The sequence below is a fragment of the Ruditapes philippinarum genome, unplaced genomic scaffold (assembly GCF_026571515.1).
Source record: "Ruditapes philippinarum isolate M1 unplaced genomic scaffold, ASM2657151v2 ctg689_1_1_1_1, whole genome shotgun sequence".
NCBI classification, from domain to species: domain Eukaryota; kingdom Metazoa; phylum Mollusca; class Bivalvia; order Venerida; family Veneridae; genus Ruditapes; species Ruditapes philippinarum.
In genome coordinates, this window is record NW_026858375.1 from 37,293 (window position 1) to 65,029 (window position 27,737).

Genomic DNA, 27,737 nt, shown 5'->3' on the forward strand with positions numbered 1-27,737 from the left:
GTGAATTATCTTCAAAATATATTTTTCAACATTGTATTATTTCAAGGAAAACAGAAAACAAAATAAAAACCTTGAATTGTGAATCATGTAGTTTTTACCATACAAATAATCTTCTTGTCCGAAAACCACACTTTGAGTACATAAACAACGACAAAAACAAACAACAAAAAAAGAGAAACAAAACACACCCACCGCCACCACCACCACACCCACCCCACCACCAACACACACACCATAGTCATAGGCACAACACCCAAAACTATTTTCGTTCGTGAACGCCTACGCTTCCTCTCTACCAATCACCCACACTTTCCGACACTTTGAGTAAATAGTCATAAGGACTTTCGTTGAACGGTTATGCCACTTGCAGACAGCATTATCTATTGATGATTACAGGGCAAATTCTGTTACATGTGATTGAATCAGAAACTTTTGCTTCTGTAAACATAAATACAAATTAATTATAGATATGATCGAAATATGTATATAATTCAACCCATTTATTTCATTTTTCGCAGGTATGTTTTTCAAATTAAGGTCTTTAATTGGAAAGAGATTCCTTTTGTGAAAATCCATTCTGTGCAAATTTTTGCTAACTGCACTTGTACATTGTTTCTAATTTTAGGTAATTAGTAACAACTGTTTATTCACTACAATAAAATCCAACAGAAGTCTCTTGTTCAAATTAATAATTCTTCTTTGAATATAAAATGAAATACTAGTAAATATAAGAAATTATACAAACTGCACCCGTTTTGTTAAATAAAAATATAAAAGTGTTTCTATGCCCAATAAAAAAAACGAAATAAAGTGAATTATTGTAAGTATTACACACCAACAGCTAAGCCAAGCATATATTATAAATACATACTGGTCATTATTAAAGCATATATTAATGTAAAATGAACTGAAAATTTACTTTCAAACCATAACTGAAACTTATTTTGTTTTCTCTACAATTCTACAACTTTATTGAATTTGACACAAAGTACCATACACATTTTATTTTGATTTGATAAGCACCTGTATTGACAACATTTTAACAGGTTTTATGACACAATATAAGCAGCTGTAAGGATATATAACCCCAGTTCCTAGGTTTGGGTTATCTAACTTATATAGAGTACATTGCCATAACACCTGTCAAAAAATGTTATTACAAATATTTTTATACTGCATGATTGCTTTCTTTCTAGTTTCATTGCCCTAATTACCCTAGATATCTTAAATGGACTTGTCCATCTTTTAATCTGAAGAAACACATTCATTATTTTTTGGCAATTTTAAAAAGTATTGACTGAATAGTAAAAAGTGCAGACCATGATCAGAGGGCTTGGATATGCCTGCTGATCTTGGTCTGCACTGGCCGTATGGTATTACTAGTTTGATGCAAGCAGGCAATGCGTTAAAAGAGAAAATAATTTGTTAATGTATCAATAAACATGATATTTACATCATAATTATCCAATTAAAATCATTGTTACAGATATGCAGTGTTATAATGTCAGTATGAAGGTGTTCAAACACTGTAAGCCTGTCAATCATGCAGGAACCGCCTGTTGTTTAATTCTCAAGCTAAATAAAGCTGTGAAAACTAAAGCATTAAAACCTTGATTTGCTAGACAAGACACCTGTATATCATCTGTAAAAAGTCACTAAAACAACCTTCTACCTCTACATGTACGAGGGGTGTTCGGGAAGTTTAAGGACTTTTGCTGTAGTTTGATAAATAATAGGAATTGAAAAGCAATAAAAATACCATTAAACAATAACTAAATTACATATAAAACAAAACATACACCGAAGCATACCCGGAGCACGCTAACGTCACGTCAGTGCTAAATATGTTAACGTTACATTTCTACAATCGTCATATCGACTCCAATCTCGACGTAATCTCCATTCACAGCGATACATTTTGTATGCCTCTTGGCCCATTTGTAATACGTGTCCTTGTACCAGATGTTGTCGAATTACGAAACTATTTTCTGGGTTTCAATTTGTAATTCCAACCTGGAATCAAAGCGTCGACCATGCAGCTGTGTTTTGATTTCTGAAAAAATCGGAAATCCATCGGTCGACCGCATCGCTTGTTATCCTATATTGACTCTATTCCGTTTCGGAACATGTCGTGCCATCTAAATACAACATGTCTTTGTTGTACTAGATGCTTGAATCATTTTATACGTCTTTGTTGGTGTCTTTTCAATTCCTACACAAAACATGATGATTGCCCTGACTTCAACGTCGCCTATTGACGTCATTTTTCTCTTAATTTGTGTAAGCACCAGTGATGTTTAAACTGTTGTCATTCAAACAATTGTTACGATTGACAAGTAGAATTTTCACGTAATGACGTTGACGTTGTATTTAACGCTCGTGCTTTTTCGTGATGTTATCCATAGTAATTTAACAAAATTATTATCAATTAAATATATCGGAACCATTAACTTAAATACGATAAAATCGGAGTGCTCCGGGTATGCGTTATGCGGTTCCTATAGAAACAAGTTTCGAGCGGTATTTGTCTATTCTTGATAGTGAGCGTTATACTTCATATTGAGCACTTATTTAAATTACATTTTGTGAAATATGGATAAAAACGCACCATGAAAGAAAAATATACAGCAACAGTCCTTAAACCTTTTAAACACCCCTCGTATATAACAATCTAGTATGAATTAGCATTTAGAAAGTTAATAAATGAAGTATGAATCAAAGTTATGACAGCACTAAGGTATTGATGGCTTTTGAATGATGAACAAGAGCACTGCATGTGGTGCTGTAAATAATGGTCTGAAAAGTCCAATCCATTTTGACAAAAAAATGTAACTTATAAAGTGGCATAACTTCAAAAATATAGCAGAATTATGCCCCATAACTAGTGACTGCCATTTGTCAGGATAATCAAGTATTCAAAGTTAATGTTGATATTTCAAAATGATTTAATAATGAATGGGCTACATTTTGCACGATGATGATGGCATCAAAAACACAGCAATCGTAATAGCTCAACTTTTTCTTCAAAAACAGACCAGCTATAACTGAGTAGGCTGTATGATCCGCAATCAAACGAGAGAGTTACTAGCCAGTATTTCTATGATTTAACTACTTGTTAGTATAAAATGATAAATGCATTGAACGAATACAAGTCTATGAACCTCTGCTTTTTCTTGGGGCAAAATCTGATTACTTACCACCAGGTTCTGTTCTCAAAATAAAAACAGACAAATAAATTACTCCAAATATTTGACCCCGGGAAAAACATCACCTATAATTCAACTCTGTGGTTTCTAAATTTTGAGTGGTGACAATTCGGCCAAGGGTTTCACGTCGCAGAACCAGTAATCTAAGGATTGTTTGGTTGGTTCCAGGAAGGGATTCGAGAGTGTTTCAATAAGTTTATAACTTCCAACACGATCAAACTAAAATAACTTTGTATAAACTAAACTAATTCTAATGAAACGGTACTAACGATATACATTCCTACTCCATATTTTTTAAAGAGTGCTATAGAAAAAATTTGTCAAAAAGCAAGTTCATTTTTTGTGAACTTTGAAGAAAAATGTTCACATATTTCGCAGGTGTCATAATATTTTGTTGTTTTAAAGATAAAACCAAAATACTGCAAGATTAAATTTAACAAGAAATAAGGTGCAAAGAGGAAAAGGTATAACTGAATTAAATCTCAGTTTTAATTTTAATCACAAAATTTATTTTTCAGCTGTAGAGAAGGTAGATGAGTTTGCAAGAAATTCAGACATGCAAACTGAAATCAAAATCTGAATTTTTCCATGTACATAAAGGGATTTTTTTGGCTTGTCTTATAGCCAATATTTCGTCATATTCCCAATTGAAAATAGTACATTATTTTCCCAATCCACAGGAAAAATTCCCAATTAATAGTTACAAAATAAAAATATTGAATTACAAATTCTAAAATCTTTGAAAATAAGGGCTTCTTCATTGTTATGGTGCTTAAATGTTTGAAGGTGCCATGCTAGTCGGTGATTTTTGCATTCATATAATCAATGCAAAATAAAGTCATGTGGTTTCCCCCAATTTATAACAAAACAGCGCTGAAATTCCCAATTCTATGGGTATAGGTCATGTTCTCAAAATCCTGGAAAAAAAAACCTGACATACATCCTGCTGAAAAAGCCTGCTTATGAAATACAAACAACATTAACAAAATGTAAATAATAGAACTTTTTTGTATCAAAACTTTTTAGAGCCAACTCATTAGGACAATAACATGAACTCACATTGGCTTCTTGTATTCGTACGGAGACGACAAGGTAACCGTTGTTCAGTTTTTTCTTCAGTTCATCCGGCAAGTGATCGGTACTACGAAGTTGTAAAGGATACCTGTTCTCAAATAATGCGTGGAAATCCTTGTAAAAAAATCAAAGCATTACTATACTTGTAAATTATAAAAGCATTTTGAAGTAATATAATACATGAGTGAGAAATAAAAAAGTTGCAAACACCAAAAAAAAATACCGTATTTTTGTATATACCCGGGTAAAGTGGTTGAAAGATTAAATGCTTAAATCTCCATTTTTAATCGCCCAAAAAGCACTTTTTAAAAAAATTGGGTTCATCCCTTTTCCCCTGTTTTATATCAAAAATGGGAATGAAAAATGTAAAAAATCAGTGTAAAAAAGATATTTTTTCTAAATTTGTTTGGAGTTTAAGGATTGCTTCAACAAATGCAACGAGTTAAATTTCCCAAAATTTTAAAAGGGTTATTACAGGGGTTTTCTTAACTGAAACTTCTATTTTTTCTTGAAATTGGGTTTTTTCTAAAGGATAAGACCCCTTTTTAAAAACAGTAAATTTGTAAAATCCCTGAGAAAATCAATTTTCAATTGATAAAATAAGATTTTTTCCCATAATAACTCTTTAATCATAACGCTTAAACTACATAACATAACAGCCATAACTTTATTTTTATTTTATGCACAAACCAGCAACTTGAGTAAAACCATCCATGTTCTATAAGCTTGCTGGATAACTTTCTCACATTGAAAAATTCAAAGTACCTGGATGGCTTTCAAAACAAAAGTGACGAGGGGCAAGTGGTTTAAAATCAACGACTTTACCCACTCGGCCATGGACATTCCTTTCAACAATAGCACAATTGATTATAATGCCAACTATGTCATTTGTAATCATATCATATTAAAAAGACTCAGTGGAGTCCTTTTTTAGATGAAGCAGTAGATTGACATCACAGTATATCCATGTCTGGACAAGTGTTTGTGACCACATGACCACTACTCTCACTTTGTTAACATTTTAGCCTTTGAATTTATGAGGATTGCGGAACATGTATAGATAATTGTCTGAAATATAATTTACAAATCAAACCAGTAATAAAAACAGGCCTAGAACATGTAAATAGACAGACTCCACTTACAGCTGAAAAACAATATGTCCAGACATCTATAAAGGTTTTAACATACACGTTTATAGAATAACTTACATTTTGTGGCACTTTGCTTAGGGCAAAACTGTACATCCTTTTCCTAAAATCGTCTACCTCTACTCTTGGCATGGCATACATTTCCATGGTAACTGAAATAATTAAAGACTACTTAGATACAAACGTGGCATACACATCATATTCTCATATTCTAATATCTTTAATTTCTTTTTAATGTGATTCCAATATACATGTACCTGTTTGATTCCCCTTGTAAAATGCATTTTGAAAATAAGACCTAGGGTTGTCTGAGGAGCATCACATTCTTCTTTTCTTAACAATAGATAGTAACTTGACATTTTCAAATTAAACAGATAATTTGAATACAAGGTCACATTGACCTTTAACCTTTTGTCAGTCAGAACTCATGATGGTGTATCCACATAATTATCAAGTTTCAAAGTAATAATTCATACTTGAAATTATTGACCATAAACAAAAACATGATGTTACAAAAATCAATTTGACCATGACCTTTGACTTTTTGACCCAAATTGAGTATGGAAGGTAAAAATAACATAAATCTTAATGCATCCTACCCATCCAGGTGCACCTACATACAAAGTTTTAAGTTCTTTGGTCAATGCACTTTACAGGGAGACACAGACAAAATTTTCATTTCTTCGTTTTGATTTTTTCATTCATTAATCTGCAAATGTCCTCAAAATGAATAACTAGGCTGTCACAACTCCTTATAAAGAAGAAAATGGTGGTTTCCTAACTTGACCCATGTGGATCAGGTTAGAGCATAAATATTTCACAATATTTGTCACAATGAACTCTGTAAACGTTAAAAAACATGTCAAAGGAATGATATAGCTTTGTTTCAATCATACAATATCCGCAATATCTGTATTTGTAACTTCCAGGGTTTGTTAAAGTCACATGACTAGTTTTGAAAATACTCGGTGATTCTGTAGGCATCTAAATTTGGTTCAACATATACCGGTATAGATATATTTACCAAAATACATAAACCCAAAAATATGTAGAATTTATACAGAAATTTATGCTGGGACTTTTACAAATGTCATTTTGGCGAAATTTGCGTACATAAGGTAATTTTACTATCTTTTGTCATCAATTTGCCTGAGTGTCCCTTTAATGTGATGGCATTTTAATGTTTTGTTATTACAGGTCCAGCAACCTTGATTTGAAAATGGTTTGTCAAGAAAAACTCATTCAGGATCATCCAAATTAAGTTCCAATTTAATCCCTTTGTTAAGTATATAAACAGAAGCTAAATGGTAAGGTTTACCAATGTCAACTCCACCATGTGGGTCATGTACCATTTGGTGAATGGTATACTAAATGATCCGCTTAAAAAAGCAATCAGAGAAAACTTTTAAAACCCAATTAAGAGATGGGTATTTTTTTCAAATAGCCAAGCTTATAATATGAGTAACTAAATGTTACAGAAGAAACTGATAATGCACTGCCTTGAAGACAATGTTTACGTGCTGGAAAGCTAGCAATTACTGCCTACGAAACAGATGTTTAATATCAAGCCTAGATAACTGACATTTACTGCCAAGAAAGCCTACATTTAAGCCGCGCTATGACAAAACCAACATAATGGATTTGCGATCAGCATGGATCCAGACAAGCCTGCGCATCCCCGAGGTCTGATCAGGATCCATGCTGTTCGCTACCAGTTTCTCTACTTGTTATGGGGTTTGTAAGCGATGGATCCTAATCAGACTGCGCGGATGACACTGCAGGCTGGTCTTGATCCATGCTGTTCGCAAACGCACTATGTTGGTTTGGTCATGACGTGCCTCAATTTTATAGCCTAGAAAACTTATGTTTATAACCTAGAAAGCAAGCCTGTATTCTGGAACACTTACGTTTACTGCCTAGAAGACTCGAGATCTGTCTGTCAATTGTCTGATATCCTTCAATATCCTGTCTCTCTTGGAGGCGGAGAAACTTTCCGATTGGTCGAAGGTCACTGAGGCGGAAACTTTCATCTGTAACCTCCTCCTATATTGCATAAATATCATAATTTTCGTTTATTTCATTCAAGCCAGAAATTTCTACCTTCTATAAAAGTTAAGTTATATATACATTATAACAATATTTGCATTAAACTTATTTCTAGCTTAATGCAAATAACTTTATGTTGCATGTGTGTCTTTTATGTTTTTGCTACATACTTATACTGTAGACTGCTGACAGGATATAAAGCCCAGACTTTAGAAAGATAATTCAAATTTAACATTGAACAACGTAAAAGTTACAAAATTATCAGTATAACAAGTGTGCCATTGTACCAAATATTCAAAAATGTTTTTCTTTGATCTTTCTTCATTGGCAACGCTGGTGAGCGGCGTCGTCTCTTATGGAATGCTTTTTATTTTGGCCTATGGAAGGAGCTGTTATTATTAGCAGTTAATGTCATGTTGTGTTAATTAGTTTTATTTTGATTTGTAAAAATAAAGTAAACAAATATGTTGTTATATTTGTATTTAATAACTTTATGTGCATTGTGATATTATTTTCACGAAATTGCAGGCTCAGTTTAACAGGTTGTCCCTTAGTTACTAAAACCCGGATTTCAAATATCGTTGTGGTCTACATTAATGCCATTCATTTATATATTTTCAAAATTTTCTTACAAGAGGAAAGTTCACCTGCAAATGAGTATTAGGATAGGTAATGGACTGTTGTTAACGAATATCCTATTGATTTTATCCATATTACGTTTATCTGTTGCACAGAATGATTGTTTTTACAAAGTGTACCAGTATCCAGATGTTGAACGCTATCCGATTATCTGCAATTACTGCTGCCACATGGCCATCTATTTTTTTTATGAATACCTCACCATTAATTTGCATGGCTTAATAAAACTGAGCCTGCAACATTTCATAATTTTGCCGTTTAGGGTGTTCTTTAAGGTTTCAGGTTTTCTATATTTTAAGGGGAAGTAACTCATGTTTACTAAATCATTTGTTCTTTTCTGTTAATCTTAGGTATTACTTTCTACTTTTGTTGTATAAAATTTACCAGTTGTAAGGTAATCAAAAGCATGTTAATGTTGATTTAAGGATTTCATATTTATTTAATAGAAACTGGGAATTATTAATGTTATGTGCATACATGTATATCTTAGTATATTATAGAATTACGGACATTTCGGACCACGGACGTTTCGGACCAGACACTTCGGACCAGATTTTTGGTCATTTCGGACCAGATTTTGGGACATATCGGACCATGAGATGGTAATTTCGGACCATGATGGGGACATTTCGGACCAGAACTTTTTTTCCAACAGACCATTTTGTCCCTTTTTTATATATGATTATTTGTTATTTCAGGATGTTTTGAAATTGATTAACGTACATTTAGAGTAAATTTTTACCAAGTTAAATTGTGTTCTGGCAGGTAATAAAGAACAACGATCGATATCCTTGGCAATGCAGTTTTTCACACGTTTTAATTGCTGAATAGAACTCGTTTGTGTCACCTTTTACTCAATTAATGAAGTATGTATTGTAATTTTTAACTAATTTGACAACAAATATTTAAATTGATTGGTTTGATTGGAATGCGATTAAAGTACAGTTTTAATCAACAAGAAACAACAAACAAATGGATTAATTGTCAAAACTTTGATGTCCAGACTGCAATATAACACAATGTAGAAATTGATTTCATCTTCATAACTTATACAGCTTACAAACTGAAAAAAGTTATATTTCGTCATGTCTTTTTGTATATACTTTATAATAAATTGTTTGCAAACGTGTGTCACCAAATCATTGCTTGTTTTTTGGTTTTTGTTGTTGTTTTTTTCCCCTTAATTTTCTTCATTTAGGCCTATTGCAAAATATATAAAATCTAAATCGGGATAGGTGTAGAATCATTCCATGGTGTCTCATATATACTAAAGCTACTCTTTAGTTTATAGAATAATTGATGCATAATATCAAAAAATAATATTTAATCTGGTCCGAAATGTCCAAAACAATGGTCCAAAATATCTAACACATGATCCCAAATGTCCAAAACAATGGTCCGAAGTGTCTAACTCATGGTCCGAAATGTCCAACACATGGTCCGAAATGTCCAAAAATCTGGTCCGAAATGTCCCTAAATATGGTCCGAAGTGTCCCAAAATCTGGTCCGAAGTGTCTGGTCCGAAATGTCCATGGTCCGAAATGTCCTATTACCGTATATTGATATGATGAAACTTATGATACTTCTGAATTTAAAGAGTTACAGTTATGTCATTATTATTATTAAAGGGATGAGATTTTCATTTATTTAAAGTTATAAATGATAATACATGTATTGATTAGAAATGTCCTTAAACTTCGATCAAGCAATATAATTAACAATGTCTCAAAAAATCATATTCTAAATAGTTATTCGTATTTTGTTTTCTAACATGTGCATAGTTTGAAAAGGACAGCTTCTGTCTTATTTATTTGTAATGGTGGGACATCGGTCTCAACTTCCAGGTCTCCTGAGTCAACCCGACAACAGACTTTTCATAGAGTAGATTGTTACATGCCCTTGAATAAATTTGTGCGCTAAATTTTAAAGTGGATGAGTTGTGCCACATGAAAACCAACAAAGTACAAAAAGTAACCGGGCGCCAGATGAAAACATGAAAATACAATCTACCACAAATTGGTTCGTTTGTAGCATTTTCATGTTTTCGCCCGGTGCCCTTGATGTAAAATACAAATCAGCTTTCATAAAATTTCTTATCATAGAAAAAAGGTTAGTTTTTTATCTGTACAAAAAATAGATATTGTACATGTATATGCACAGTTATGTTCACTTTCAAATTGACCTGTTATAAATAATGGCACAACCAATAACTGTCTAAGCCCATTTTAGTAAAACAAGCAATTATCATAGTATTGCAAGCAATCCATAAGTCCCCTACCGGTTAGAACCCCAGCAACATTCTGATTTCAATTTTACCAGTGAATAAATGACACGAATGAACTCAAATCTTGTGAGTTCTAAGTTTGTCTATATCACAGTAATGTGTTAAGTTTCCCTGCCTAGTAAGGAAATAATGTTTATACAACCTTGTCATATTATTACGATGTGGGATTTTAAAGTAAATCCTATAAGAAATGAAGAAGTTGGGAGTAAAAAATGCCAATTTTTCGAAAAAAATCAAAGTTCAAGGGGGACATAATTTTGGAAATAGTCTTGCTAGAGTATTTAACCTTCTCAAAAATGTTGAGTGATAATAGGAAACATATATATATGAAGTTTGAAGTAGATACGTTAGGAAATAAAGAAGTTATTTAAAAAAGAGTTCAAGGGAGGTAATACTGATAATTTGTGTGCTAGAGTTGTAAACCTTGTCACATATGATGTGGTTGATGACCAGAAACTTATATTTAAAGTTTGAAGTAAACACTTTAAGAAATAAAGAACTTGTAGTGAAAAAGCTGAAAAATTTAAATCAGAAATCTTGAAATTCAGGCTATTTGTTCCCATAGCAACCATAATTTTTAACATAGGAAAAAAAAAATGTGCATTATCTGCAGACTGCCATCTATCCATATTTCAAGTTTCATAAAAATATTTTCAGTACTTTTTGAGTAATCACTGGATCCAGTTTATGTGTTAAATTTGCCATATTTTCAGACTATTTGTTCCCATAGCAACCAGAATTTTCAACATAGGAAGAAAAGAAAAAGACGTGCATAATCTCCATACTGCCATCTATCCATATATCAAATTTCATAAAAATATTTTCAGTACTTTTTGCGTTATCGCGGGATCCAGTTTTGTGGACGGACGGACTGACGGAATGGCAGACAGACGGACAGACGGACGGAAGGTAAACCTAAAGTCCCCTCCGGTTAAACCGGTAGGGGACAAATAATTATACAATGATATTTAAATTGTTATTTTAATTAAGACTATGAGTTTTTAAGTTTTTTGTGACTTCATATAAGCATCAGTTTAATTCACTATGCTCTGTAAACATCGGGGAATTCAAGGACACAAATCAATATAGTGGGGAAATATGTTGTGGTTTAGAACTGTTTCATTATCAAAGATAAAATGTATAGCCGGTCGGATAGCTCAGTTGGTCTTCTGAAAGTCATGGGTTCGAGTCATGGTCAGGCAGTTTCAGTCAGGGTTTAGAAGTGGTTTTTCAACTGACACATGTTTGATTCATTTAACAGATTGCATTAAATTTGAAATGGACAAAGGCAGTATTGTATGATATTTTGAGATCTACAAAGGGCATTTGATACAGTTGATCACACTATTCTGCACATGAAGAAGTTCTTTTTCTTCTTCTTTATGAAACTTCAAGCATCTGCCATATGTAATGGCATTCTTACATGGTTTAAGTATTATCTCTGATAGACAGCAGCTGGTGGATGTGGCTGGTACTCATTCTACAACTGCTCTGAGTACCTATGGTGTCCCCCTGATGTTCATGTTAGGTCCTCTTTTATGTCTAATATATGTCAATGACATGTCTGCAACCCTAAGCAATAAGCTTTTATTATATGCACAGGCCCAAGTATCAATGGGGCAAATAATTCTGCAAATATTGCAGGCAGAGTTATGCAATTTTGCAAACTGATGAACATTGTTACTATAAAAAAGTATTTTAAATTTCAATTGAATATCTCAAGCAATAATTGAGATATTTCACTTTACAAAAAAACATTAACCAAAATTTCTAAGTTCCAGAGGTGCATAATTCTGTCAATATTGTAGGCAGAGTTATCCAACTTGTCAATCTGATGTACCTTGTTACTATAAATAAGTATTGTAAGTTTCAATTGAATATCTCAAGCAATAATTAAGTTATTTGACTTTACAAAAAATCTATTTTTAGCACTGGTGACCTTGACCAAACTGACCCCTTACTCCATTCAAAGGAAGAATACCATGCATGTAATCTTCCTACCAAATATGAAAAACATCTGTCAATAAATAAAAGCTGTACATGCTGTATTGGCAAGAGTGTAAAAATCTATTTTTAACACAAGTGACCTTGACCCTCTGATCCCTGCCCCAATCAAAAGGATGAATACCATGCAAGTTATCTTCCTACCAAATATAAAATATATCTGCCACTTAATAAAGGTTGTATGAGCAAATGTGTAAAAATCTATTTTTAGCACTGGTGACCATGACCCAACTGACCACTAACTCCATCAAAGTTTATTTTTCTTTCAATTATAAATAACATCTGTCTCTAGAGTAAGGTCAATACACCTGTATAAAATGTAAAAATCTATTTTTAACATTGGTGACCTTGACATTGGTAACATTGACCTTGACCCAAATGACCCCTTACTACACCCAAAGAAGGAGGACCTCCCTTGGCATGTTTGTATTAAACTTAGACATCAACTTAAAAATAAAGGCTGTATAAGCAAAATGTATATATTCATTTTATAAACCAGTGACCTTGACCTTGACCCTAGAGACCGCTTACTCCACAAAAAATTAGATTACCATCAAAGGTATCCACTTACTAAATATGAAAAATATCATTAAAGAAATTTAGCAATTAGTAGAAATTTAAGATAAATCCAACTTGCCGAAATAGGTTAACCAGACAAGGCCCTATTTTCAAAGTGAAACAAGAGGGCCGTGATGGCCCTGAAGTCGCTCACCTGTATATAGACCCCCGGAGCGGGGCCAGTTTAAACCCCAAGGCTTTTATTTGAACAAACTTGGTAGACACCCATTACAAGATATTTCATGCTAAACATCTAAGGTCTAGCTGGTCAAGTGTTTTCTTTACACATATAGTAAAAAATAACACCTGGGGCAGGGCAAGTTTTGACCCAAGGGCTTATATTTTAACATCTTTGTTGACACTTACTAGAAAATTGTTCATGCTTAATATCTAAACTCTAACTATTCGGGTTTTTTCAAAGAAGATTTTTAAGGTTTTGCTATACACATATAAAGGAAAATTAATGTCCCCTGGGACGGGGCCAATTTTGACCCCATGTTATTTATTTTACGTACTTTGTCAACACTTAGTAGAAGTTGCTTCGTGCTTGATATCTAAACTCTAGCTATTTGTTTTTTTTTCAAAGAAGATTTTTAAGTTTTTGCCATACACATAATTATAAGGAAAATCAATGACCCCCGGGGCGGGGCCAATATTGACCCCAAAGCTTTTATTTGATCAAACTTGGTAGACGCCCATTAGAAGATGTTTCATGCCAATATCTAAGCTCTAGCTCTTTGGGTTTTTTAGAAGAAGATATTTAAAGTTTTTTCTTTTGGTTGATATGGCAACCAGAGTTCTGCATGGAATTAAATTCTTAGAACAATTTTCAAAGGTGACCACCAAAGTAACATTCCTGTGAAGTTTGGGTTGAATTGGCTTAGTGGTTAATGAGGAGATGTCATCTAAAGTAAAAAATTACGAAAGACGGATGGACGGACGGACACTTTGTGACAGGTGAGCTAAAAAGGGAAATAACTAGAAAATATGGATGACACAGTCATATAACTTGGCAATATCATGTACTTTGTATTGATAAGTAAGTGTTGAAATTATAAAGCCATTAGTATAGATAGAACTTAAGATATTTCCAACTTGCCGTTTTAGGTTTACCATTATTCATTTTCTAAGTGCTGAAAAGCGCAATAACTTGGTAAGTATGAAAACCAGAGTTATGTAACTTGCCCAGATCATGTACTTCGTATTGATTAGTAAGTGTGTAAACTGAGAAGACATTGGTACAGGTAGAACTTAAGGAAAATCCTACTTGCCGTTCTAGGATAACCTTGCACAGACAGACGGACAGACGGTTCAATTACTGTATGCCGGGGGCATAAAAACTTATGTTCATCTTAAAAGTGTCAAAAACCAAAAAAAAAAAATGTAAATAATTACCCCCTTTTAAAAATATACTCTAAGTTAATATTATATTTTTAAAGGGGGTCATTATTTACATTTTTTTATGAACACAGTTTTTTTATCAATCTGGTCATATTTTTTCTTCCCAGGTCCGATAATCGTGCCTGTGATTATATGCTGATGACTCAGGTATCCTTGTGTCTGGTAAAATAAATTTGAGGAAATTCTTTCTTATAGCATGAGTCTTATTTGATTGGTTAAATGACTATAAATTGTCTTTGCATCTTTGCAAGACAGAGTCTATTCTTTTTGGTTTTTGTTTCAACTTAAACTGGGCCTAGCCTCCAGGTAACATGTAATGGTACTGCTATAAAGTACACATCTTTTGTTAAGTATCAAATTCGTGTGGCGTCGCCCTTTGATGCTTTGCATCAATGCTTTTCTTGTTATTGATTGTCTTAATTCAAAGAGACTATCCCCTTGTTAATTTTAGGAATATCAAAATGAAAAACTAAAAGTTGGCAAGCCCAAAGTATAAAGTCTGGTCATACTGTACAACTGTAGCCTGATTCTATAACGATAACAAAGTTTAATCCTGAACATGCTGAATATCTTAAATGGACTTGTCATACTTCCATTTTTGGGACTGTCCATTATCAATTTTAGGAATATCAATTTGAATATTTAAAATTTGTCAGCCAACAGTATAGAGCCTGGTCAGACTGCACGGATATGCAGGCTGGCCTGGTCTATACTGGTGGCAAAGGCTTAATGCTTTCGGGTCCAGCACTTAAAGAATTAATCAATTTTCATTCCAGCATGGTAAATCCTAAAAGGTAAATCTGTAAGTGATAATAAGTAAGATCATTACCTTTTCTCCATTTCTATTGAGGAATTCAAAGCAGTAGTAATCTTTTCCTTTTAATCTGCCAAACAACGGATAGTTCTGTGCTGACTCCCACAAAGCCTGAAATTCACAAGAAGTAATAATTGTAGATATTTTAAAATCATATTAATTTTCATCAGTGCAACAATATACCGGTATACCGGTACAATGTCATGCACTTGACATCAAAATATACCTTGGTACTTAATCCTTAAACTGTGATATTCTCTTAATGTTAACCCATAACAACTAATTCAAGCACCATAACCATGCACATTTACAAAACATCTTTACTTTTTCAAATGAAAATAAAAACATGAAATTAATGTAACTGTCAAGAAGGACCTTTCAAGTTTTACTGGTAGAAAAAATCCTTCGTTCGCCTAATCAATGTTCGTTGGTGGAAGAAAGTTTTGGTTCCCTCCATTAATTTGTTTTTCTTTCAGTCATTTGCAAGTATTAGAGAATAATCACTGAGTCATTCATTAAGCTATCTTTGACAGCTTGGAACAATATGATGTCTTTGATGAGATTCAAACCAACTGCTTGTATATGGAAAAATAAGTTAAGTTATAAATGAAAATATCATGTTATAAATCTGTTCACTAGTTAGGGAAGAAAATATGTAAGTGACCGGCCAGCTCAGTTGGTAGAGCTGTGATACCATTTACTTCCATGGTTTGAGCCTAGGTCAGGCTGCACATTTTTCTCTCCTGTGACATTCGGTGCCCAATATGGGGCAGTGATGGTATATAGTTCCAATTCAATATACATGTAAATACATCTCTGCACCCATTAAAACTTTGACAAAGAATTTTAATGTTGTGATGGAGCATGTCACAATATAAAACTGTTTACTAATTTGGGGAAGAAATGTGTAAGGGGCCGGAAAGCTCTTGCCGTAAAAAACCACAGTACAGAATTCTAACTTTCCCTGGTTTGCGACCTGGTCCGGCTGCACATTATTCTCACCATGTGACATTTTCTTATAAAGAACTATTTCCACAGATCTTATTTTTGCCACAGCTGCATAAAGTTAATAATTCTTGCTTTGCATCCTGTATCATAACAAAATAAAGTAAGTATGTACCTACTAAAATAAGATTTTGTATCATATATTGAAACTGAAACAAAAGCTATATTGTTAAATGTGGCTGGTAGGTCACTGATGCAACAGCTATAAAGTGAAGTAGTTAGATACGAGACAAAGTAAATAGGTTTAAGTACTAGGAATCTGAAGGGCTTGTCAGACCACTTCATAGCAGGCTTATCAAAAGAGGGAACAAAAATTGTCACAGTGGCTTTTGTTAACTGAAACCCGACAGTGACAAAACTGAATTTTAAACAGCTTCCATTTTAAATTTATGTAATAAAGTTGCCTTGCTTTAATTTTTAAACCATCTTTTATTGGCTTATTTTTTGCAATATTATAGCAGTCTCCACATTTTCTAAAGGTTAAATATGTTACTTTTAGATAAGTCATTTCATATAATTGTCAAATCAAAACAATTAAGGTAGAGAAAGAAATTTGTTGACGATAAAATTCATAAAGAATAAGGAAACGCCTTGATACCTCTACTCTACTGGTCTGCTCACTTTATTTAAAGAAGTAAAGCCAATGATTCGTTTCCTGATCTTCTATTTTTAGAAATGAATGTCCTTGATGTGTGTCATAATTAGTATGGCTCTACATATGTGCAAGCTGGTCATGAGTGGATTTTTTTTGCATTATTTTCACCAAAAAAAACCAAACATAAACTTGATCCCGAGAACATCCCCCACCCCAACTTCTCTTTCCGAGCATGGCTAAGTATCAACTACATGTTCAGGTAAACTTCACTTCTTAATTTAAAACCAATTGTTTAAAAGAATTATGACCCATTTTGAGAGCTTAATCTAGTTATCTAAGTTACTAACTTATATATTTGTAAATTAAATGTAAATGTACCGTAACTTATGCAAAAAAAATTTCCTTGTTTCAAACAAAATAAATATGTACCTCTGAACATACAAAATTGTTTTATATAAATTATATATTAAGTTGTTTTTTAATTTACAACTATTTTGTTTTTAAAATAAAACATATTTTATTCTATTGCAAAACAGACAAGAAAATTGTTAAATAGACATGTATGTCAGACAGGCCTTCTGTAACCTTTAATATTCTTGAATCTTCATATGAGCAAATATTATAACATATGAGAGGTAAAGGGATTTTAACTCTTGGCCTACTAACAGGTATAGTTTCTACCCATATGACCAGTGCAAACCAAGATTGACCCACAAATCCATGCCACCCTGCACCTAATCATTGTCTGCAATGTTGACTATTCAGTCAGTCAATACTAAAAACCTTTACCTTCAAATGATAATTGCCCTTGATAAGACTGAAAGATTGACAAGTCCATTTTAGATATAAATAAGCATAATAAGAATTAATGAATTCGCAAAACAATTCAGCAAACATTTTGGTGATTGTAAATTTCCATCCTTATATATCATTTAAAATATTATGGAAAGTCAAACCTGTTTAAGTAGATCTAGTGGTTTATGGAAGTCAACATCCAGCTGTAAAAACACCCCGTTAGGAAGTAGGAAGTCAATCTGAACTCTCCCATCTCCAGATACCTGTAAACAACACGCAAAATATTCAGTTGCAGTGGGTTAATCTCTCAGATAAGAAACCTAAATATGGCTGAATGAGTGGGTTCAAACCATGTCAGATGCATTAGGTTTTGTTTCATATGTCAGACGCAAGGCATTCTTTCTTTAGGCAAGAAACTTTAAACTCATAGCTCAGGACTGGTTGGTTCAAGGAACAGATTCAAAAGTGTTTCTATGTAGCTATATTATCTTCCTACACAACCAGCTAAAAATAAATTCTGTATAACTAAAATAATGTCAATTTATTATGACTGTCATACACATGTGTACACATGTTACTTTTTATAAAGGCATATAATGACATAATTATTATAACAAGGGCCATAGCTGATGACATGTGTCGCCTCATGATAGTCAATTGCATGTTGCAGCTACTGTGTAGCAGACAACCCAAAAATCAGGGCAAACATTTTTTTATTCAAGGGTAATAACTCAGCTTAAAAAAAATTCAAGCAAAGAAACTTGTGTATAATGCTCAAGTACTTGCCCTACCAATCAATCCTGTAAAGTTTCATTGAAATTGCATAAATGGTATAAGAGGAGTAGTCCTGATAAACTTATTAACACCCTTTTCATTCAAGGGCCATAACTGGACAAAAATCTTTCAAGCGGAAAACCCTTGTACTATGTGCAAGGACGTGATCTTCAATTCAATCCGTAAAGTTTCAATTGAAATTGCATAAGTGGTATAAGAGGAGGGAAGTTTCGGACAAACTTTAAAACACAACTTAAAAGCCCTTTGAAAAAGAAATTGTTTTCTATGAACATCGGTTCATGGAGTCTGTGTTTACCTTACGTAGTTTCAGAGATTTGATTAATAGAGCTTAGTAGCTGTACAAATAATACACTTGTAAGAAATTGTCTCACCAGTAAATAAAGCCGTAAATCTAGTTAAAACAAACAAACATAACCAAGTGACAGAAATTGTCACAACAACGGCAGTCTGAAGGACAGCTAAAATCCCTTCCGCGTGAACATGAATGTGTACTTCTTGACCTTTTACCAACCATAACCGTGATGTTGTACCATGCATATCATAAGCACATAGTCTCACAATGGTGATTATTTGTGCCAAGTTATTTAAAAATTAAAATCTTCCATACAGTAAAAAAGTTATGGAGAACAGATAACACTGACCCTGTGGTTATTTAAAAGTGGAGGGGATCGACATGAAACTTTTATACATCAACCTATAAGTGAGACCTTGATCTTGGGGGAAGCAACTCAATTATTGCGCTCTGCACATGTTCTTATGATGGTGATCAATTGTGCCAAGTTATTTTTTTAAAGATTTCAGTGGTTAAAAAGGTATGGAGCGGCCACGAAAAGTATACTTTTTAACATTTGACCTTGAAGTGTGACCTTGATCTTTTGGATAGCAACCCAATTATTGCGCTCTGCACATCGTATCATTATGGTGATCACTTTTGCCAAAATATTTCCAAAAATTATCAGCAGCTAAAAAGTTATGCAGCGGCAACAAAATGTTGACTTTTTATTATGAAATGAAGACTTTCAATGTTTGACCTTTTAGTGTGACCTTGACCTTTTGGAAAGCAACCTAATTCTTGCACTCTGCACATCATCTCATTATAATGATTCTTGTGCAAAATTATTTTAAAACATTTTCAGCGATTTAAAAAATGTAGACATTTTATTATGAAATAAAGACATTTTAAAGTTTGACCTTTAAGTGTGACCTTGACCTTGAGGGAAGCAACCCAATTATTGTGCTCTGAACATCGTTTCATTATGGTGATCACTGGTGCTAAGTTATTTGAAAAACAATTCAGCGGTTTAAAAGTTATGGAGCGGACATGCAAATGTTACAGATGGACAGACGGAGGCCATTCCTTTAATCCCCTTTCCGCTATGCAGAAGGGGAGAAAAAGAAAATGTCAGTCAATAAAGCCCAACTTGGTAAATGTTCAATTAAAGAAATTGATATCGCCGGTGATAAAATTCAAAATGTCAGTGTCATAAGATACTTAGGTGCCTACTTAGACGAGGGCCTAAGATTCTCAACACATGTTAAGACCAAGTGTAGAACTGACATGTTAAATTATTTGAGAATAAAGAGCATTCGCAAATATCTGACTCAGGACGCCACAAAAATCCTAGTATTGTCGCTTGTAATCTCACATTTGGATTATTGCAACGCTATATTGTTTGGCATTTCAGAAAGTGAGTTACAGAAATTACAGCGTATCCAGAATATGTGCGCTAAACTTGTTTTGCAACGCGGAAAATATGATAGTTCCAAAGACTCTTTATTGGAACTGCATTGGTTACCAATTAAAGCTAGGATCAATTTTAAAATACTATGTACAATGTATAACTGTTTTATGGGCAATGCTCCGGTTTATCTAACAGAACTGTTACACAAGCTTGTCATAAAAAGACCAAATCTCAGATCTGTTGATAATATGGATTATTGTTTTGCTGTCCCCTTTAACAAAAGGAAAACATTTAACGACAGGAGTTTTAGTACCGTTGGTCCAACTCTCTGGAATAAATTGCCTCTGTATATAAGACAGTCTTCGACTTTGGACATGTTCAAGAAAAATGTCAAAACCTACTATTTTAGAGATTTTACGCATTGTTTTAAGATTGTGTTTTTAATACTTTATATTTTACACGGCTGATATCTTTAACATATTTTTTTTGTAGTTCATTTGTCATGCATATGTGTTTTCTTTTATCTATATGTACATACTTTTATTATCCTTTTGTACAACGCCATTGAATATGTATATAGAAATAGGCGTTTAATTAAATAGAACAGTTTCAGTTTCATATAATATGCTCCAATCACAAAATCCCATCAACATGACTGTATTTATGCACTGGATGTCAATCATTCTGTAATAAAAGTTTGAAGGAAATCCCTTAAAAAAAGAAGGAGTTGCACATAGAAGAAATTGACTGCTTCCCAGCCACCTGCCCAACAACCATCCATCATTCACCAAGCTTATAACCAGAACTGTCTGGGCCTTCTTAAAAAAATTATATGTCTCCCCTCCCACGACCCATGCCAAGGTAGGGTATGTTCTTTTTGTTTGACAAATAGATTTTTTGGGTCTCAGTGATTTTTGTGCGTAGGTAGCGGGAGGGGAAACAAACAATATTTTATACATACCTCTTTCGAGATATCTGGAATACACACAATACTGGTAGGAGGCATACTTTAATGTTGAGTTGTCTGATCAGTTCCTGTCATTGTTAATTTCTTCTAGTCTTGCACTGTTAATATAATAAGATAAATAAAGTTACGATAATTGGTAATTCCATAACTCATACATACATACTATACATTAAAGAAACAAAAAGGCCCCTGGTTTGAACTGGGGAAAAATAATTTTGGAAAATTTGAGAAATTTTAAAATGGTGAAAAAATACTGTACACCATTGTTGATCGCCATGGGTACTCAGCTTCCCTTATTTATGTCTTACTTTATGATCACTTTCATTTTTTTCTTTAGTTAATATTAAAGACTTTATAAGATTAAAACACTTAATATGTAACTAATTGAACTATATTGTAATGTCCTATACATCTTGTTTATTTGTTTGTCGCCGTTTAAACAAACTAATCTTACTCTACAGTTACACAGATAACATTTTACATCCTTAACTCTTTCACTACTTATGGGCAATCTTGCTTATTCAACTGTTGCACTTCAAACAGAAAAATATTACCTAAAATGTACATAGTAAAAGTCAAGTCAAAATATTTACTAGCATACATATATATAAATATATATATACATGTATATACATGTTCTTTTTGGCAGTTAAATAAACAAAACAGAAATATTCTTAGAACTGAAAATCAACAGTTATTGCCATTCTGATTGCCCGATTTGAGTTTAAGTGTTATAATGCTTTCATTTTTTAGGTCATTTTACACAATAAAAATTATTATTCTGGAAAAAGTCGTGAATAATTTGAAATTTTGCACAAAATATATTGACACAGATCTCCATCAAATGGAGTATCCCCCTTTATACTAATAGCTGACCCTGAACCTTAGGTTGCAGTTTTCAGGTATTTACATGAGTATAAAATTTTAATATTTATGTATTTCAAGGAAGGATAATTATTATTTTCTATAAATCAAATGTACCATTGAGAGCATTTATGAAATAAATGTAGTAAGAGAGCTAATAATGAACAATACAATTGAACTTCTTACATGTCACCTTAGTGCAATAACTGGTTAACTTGTTATATAATTTAATAGGAGTTAACCAGTATTACTACACTAAAGTGACAATACATGCACTTCAAACAAATGATTTTGAAAAGTTTGCGCTGTTTGTGAAGAAGTAAAAACAATTTTGTTTTCAAAGTAAAAACTACAAAGGTGGTTATTGTAAGAGTATTTTTACCTAGAATTCGTATTTGACTACAATAGATTTTATAAGGATAGGATGTCATAGAGCACGACAGACAGGGATGTCAAAATTAATTGTTCATATTGCCCAGGTTTACTCACAGCCTGTACAGACAGGAAATTTTCAATATTAACTTCATAACTATTATACAGACAAGTTAAGAAATAAGTCAAAATAAGATTTTGCAGGCCTTGTGCAAAAGCAGCAGCAAGTGAGCTTGATTTTAGCAAAATCCACAAGACTCAAAAAATCGTTTTTCATAAACATTTTAATTGCAAAAACAAAGACTCAAAAAATGAGAAGCATTTGAAAATTTTAAACTCAAATCATGCTAAAAAAATTGCACAAAATGAAACTTTTTATTAATAGTTTAATTGTGAGTATATGCTTTCACTCGCTTATGCATATATTTTGATCCAACTTTTATGTTTTTTGCCTTTTGGACATCAGAGTAGTTACTTTTAATAATCTATTTCATACACAAGTAAATCAAGTCAAAATCTAGAGGCCTAATTCTATGAAAATATACCTTTATTCAGCTGACAATTTTAAAATATGAATCATAATATTAATGAAATAGGACTGTCATGCTTTTTATTAATGACATCCAAAATGCAAAAGTATATACACTTGTCATTGATAAATAATGTGCAATGGAACTGCCTAGTTTTGAATTCAAATTGTCCGTTTCCATTTTCAATGGTTTCAATGATAAAGCAAACAACAGACAGTAAGTAAAATTTGGTACAAAGTCAGTCCAACAAATAGCAACCTTTTAAAATAAGAAACATATATAACAACATTATTTGCCTACGTACAATTATAAGGAGGCATATGAAAGGTTTCTTCCCAATAGATATTTTCTGTAATGAAATCATATTTTCCTTATTCCTAAAGATCTGTCTTAAAATAGCTTTTTAATACTTCCCAAATTAGCAATTACAGTGTATATTGATAAAATTTCCTAAAATTGAGAGGCTAATTAAGGCCTCTTCCCAATTAATTATACCAATATGGAACTAAAATTATCACGGAGCTGTTTCATTGCAGCAAATGATACTGGTTTTGTTTTGATAGGGTTTTTATGTCACACTGACACAGTATATGTCATTTGGTGACATTCTAGCTTTGAAGGAGGAAGACATCAGGTGCCCTTCTGGCATTATTTCAGGTACGAACGGGCACCTGAGTAGAACCACCAATGTTCTTTAAACTAGCCAAATAGCTTCATCACAAGAAAGAATCCAAAGTCCCTGTAGGAAATCGAACCCATAGCTGTGAGGGGCAAGTGGTTAAATGTTACTGGTAACTGGTAAGTACACTTAAAGAACTCCACAGTGGTAATAAACATTATAAACACAATAAAAAGACGCTATATAAACACAAATCTTGTACATAATCGTACATTATTAAAGATATTTGACCAAAGTCTGTAAACAGGATGATTCATATAAATCATATAACATTTAAGAGGAAATATTTTTATTCTGATCGTTTATAAACCCTGACAATGCCTAAACATTTAAATGGATTTGTCCATTCGTCAATCTGGACAAAACCATTCACAAATTACAGGGAAAATTTCAAAATACATATATATACTGACCAAAAAACAAACAGTTGCAGACCACGATCATGTCTGATCTTGGTCTGCGTTGGTCAAACAGGTAAATTCAATTGCTATTTAGTAAAAAATTTATAGGTGGTCTTTAAATCAATGTTGTTTTTTTTTCAACACAGGTTCAACTGTCATAAAATAAAAACAATGTTTTATATTTGTTAAGATTTGTTAATAAATCCAATATGATTCACGAAAACTTTCCACTGCATTCAGCTAAGACAATCTTTTATAAATTGTATTTTCAAAGTAACAGATCTAATTGTTAATCCTGTATGCATCATACAGCTTGTCATCCTCAACAAAAGAAAGGGGAAGTTAATAAAATTTCCGCATTTTCATCTTTTACCCTGTATTATGACTGTAAACCATCTGTCAATCTATATACAGTGTAACTTCTGAAAACCGAACACCTGTGGGACTAGCCAAAAAGTTTGGAATTTGGAAGTTTCTGGAATTCAGAAGTTCGGAATTATCTGAAAACCTAGAAACATTAAACATTAAGTGTTTAAGTAAGACATGCTGAAAAATATAATTATGAAGATCTTTAAATTCATAAAATGGCAAAATTATAGAACTTTAAAAAGTGTCTAAGTGTCTAACTATTTTAAATTTCATTGTCACCTGTAACAGAATTGGTTGATACAATAGCATAATGTTAATTATCACAATTTTCCTTTAGAACATTTCATGAAGTACCAGCCTGCTAATAACCTGTAATTTTTTTTTAATATCCATCACATTATACCACTTTCACACTTTAATCAAGTGTTTGACATGCTTGACAGGTTGTGATTCTTAAAAGTGTCAAGCTAAATGGTTACTGTTAATTGGAAGACAATGACATTTTTTAAGTTTCACAAGTATTATATTCCTTCACCGGGTGACCCCTTTTTCAATTTCCCGGATTTCGGAAGTAAATTTGAATTGATAGAACCTTAATTTAACCAGAAAATCGTTCGGAATTCAGAATTTAGAAGTAGTTCAGAAGTATTGATTACATAGGAAACAGAAGGAGAAATTTTGGGACTGTGAAAAATGTTCAGAGTTCAGAAGTTTCCGGATTTTAGAAGTTCCGGAATTCAGAAGTTACACTGTACTTACTGTGTTAAACGTAATTCCAAAATAATATTTCATCATAATTTATAAAATTACAATGTATGTACATGTACACATTTTCTAATTTATTCACTGTTTTACATTCTCTTATATAACATACACTGGTATCTAACGTTGCAGTACAATAGACTGTACGGAGAACAACATTGTTTACTTTATCTGTACAAGTCATTTTATAAATGCAGGAAGTTAAACAAGTGGGCAGTTTATCTGACTATCACTTCACAAAATCTCTCAGAAAAAAAGTAGTCAAACCATTTAAGGAAGTAAAGTAAACTATGCTGTTGTGTTAATACAGACTTGGTTGCAAGTGTACAAATAAGTTTATGAATAAGTGTATGAAAAAGATAATGAATACAAGTTCATCAAAAAGTGAATGAAAAAGGTTATCAATACAAGTTTATGAATAAGTATATGAATAGATTAATGAATACAAGTTCATGAATACAAGTTTATGAATATAAGTTTATGAATATAAGTTTACACATAAGTTTAGGAATATAAGTTTACAAATAAGATTATCCATATAAGTTTTTAAAAATAAGTTAATGAATAATTTTATAAACAAGACATTTAAAATAACAACAACTTCCATATGTCCAATGGATACAAGTAGGTAGACCCTCTAATGATGGTCGCTGATTTATATTTTGAAATAAACAATCAAATCTTGAGTAAAGAACACATTCATAGCTCTTCAAACAAAATTAACATAATGGAAAAAACATACATGTGAACTCTCTCTCGCTCTTTAAGCAGAAGACTCCATCTCTTTTCAGGCATATTTTCAAAGATTTTTCGTAAAATAAGGGGTATTTTCACAAATTAAAGAAATGTCCTTCTTTTTGATGTCAGAACTTCCTTCTTTGTGTATTACAAATTCTAAAATCTCCCTCTTTTAGGAGAAAAATATCTCCCACTTGCTCATTAAGCAAGAACGTGTTTGTTAAACACAAATACCCCCGTCTCCGATTCTTGTCAGTAGCAATATTTCAAAAAATGTTTACCCATTCACTCAGTTATAGACAGAAACATTGCCAAAATATTGTAAACACAAGTTATATAGCTTGACAGAGTCATGGTATTTTGTAATTGTGAAATGTATTAGTTGCCAAGTCATTGCTATGACTTGTGAAGTGTTAAATATTCAACTTTATCAAATATATATAAATGTAAGAAATCTATACTTGGCACCCTTAACCTTGACTAACTGACAACTATAGAATATCATGCAAGTTATCTTCCTACCAAATATTATGCACCTGTCAATAAATAAAGGCTGTATGGGCAAAAATGTTAAAATCTTTTTTGAGCATCGATGACCTTGACCAAACTGACCTCCTAACTCCATCCAAAGGAAGAATACCATGCAAGCTATCTTCCTACCAAATATGAAATATATCTGTCAATAAATAAAGCCTGTATGGGCAAAAGTGTAAAAAATCTATTTTTAGCACAAGTGAAATTGACCCACTGATCCCTACCCCAATAAAAAGTATGAATACCATGCAAGTTATCTTCCTACCAAATATGAAATATATCTGTCAATAAATAAAGGCTGTATAAGCAAAAGAGTAAAAATCTATTTTTAGCACTGGTTACCTTGACCCGACCGACCACTTACTCCATCAAATCTTATGTTCCTATCAATTATAAATGACATCTATCTATAGAATATGGTAAACACCTTTAAAAATGTAAAAATCTATTTTTAACATTGGTGACCTTGACATTGGTGATATTGCCCTTGACTCAAATGACCCCTTACTATACCCAAAGAAGGAGGACCTCCATTGGCATGTTTGTATTAAAAATGAAAGACATCCATCAAAAAATAAAGACTGTATGAGCAAAATGTTTAAATTTATTTTCTTAACCAGTGACCTTGACTTTGACCCTAGAGACCACTTACTTCACAAAAAATTAGAGGACCTTTAAAGGTATCCACCTACAAAATATGCAAGATATCATTAAATAAATTAAGCAATTAAGAGAAATTTCCGATAAATCCAACTTGCCGGAATAGGTTAACCAGAGAAGGCCCTATTTTCAAAGTGAAAAGGGGAAATAACTGGGAAATATGGATGACACGGTTATAAAACTTGGCAATATCATGTACTTTGTATTGATAAGTAAGTGTGGAAATTATAAAACCATTAGTATAGATAGAACTCAAGATATTTCCAACTTGCCGTTTCAGGTTAACCATTATTCATTTTCTAAGTGCTGAAAAGGGCAATAACTTGGTAAATATGGAAGCCATAGTTATGTAACTTAACCAGATCATGTACTTTGTATTGATTAGTAAGTGTGTAAACTAAGAAGCCATTGTTACAGGTAGAACTTAAGAAAAATCCAACTTGCCGTTCCAGGTTAACCTCGTACTGACAGACGGAAGGACGGACGTTCTTACCAGAGCTACATTATGGGGTTTTCTATTGTTATTTCTTTTGTTCGTTTTAACCCCACAATGCAGAAAATAACCCCACAAGAGAAACGGAATGAATGACATCAAAGACATCTATTGTTATGAGAACGATAGACCAAACCCCATAATGTAGCTCTGGTAAGAGCGTCCATACAATTGTTTATATCATGGTGCATGTGTTCTCATATGCTCGATTTTTATGCAAAGCAGTCAAAAATTGCATGACTGTTACAACTTAAACCATACCAAAATGTCATTAAAATGACTTTCGCCATTGACCCTACCTTTAAATGGAATGTTCTGTTAA

The 27,737-nt window shown here is 32.7% G+C and overlaps 1 protein-coding gene across 1 annotated transcript; it reads right to left on the bottom strand.

The window, feature by feature from the left end:
• Positions 1–390: 390 nt before the first annotated feature.
• LOC132753021 (phosphatidylinositol 4,5-bisphosphate 3-kinase catalytic subunit beta isoform-like) lies at positions 391–27,695 on the bottom strand. The gene is made up of 8 exons (XM_060743432.1): positions 24,988–27,695; positions 21,008–21,111; positions 17,731–17,832; positions 15,190–15,285; positions 7,336–7,471; positions 5,489–5,580; positions 4,266–4,394; positions 391–438 (listed from the first exon to the last, which is right to left on the bottom strand). Exons 2-8 carry the CDS (start codon positions 21,050–21,052, stop codon positions 391–393), a joined length of 648 nt encoding a protein of 215 aa, XP_060599415.1. The 5' UTR covers positions 21,053–21,111; positions 24,988–27,695.
• Between the last annotated feature and the right edge of the window lie 42 nt (positions 27,696–27,737).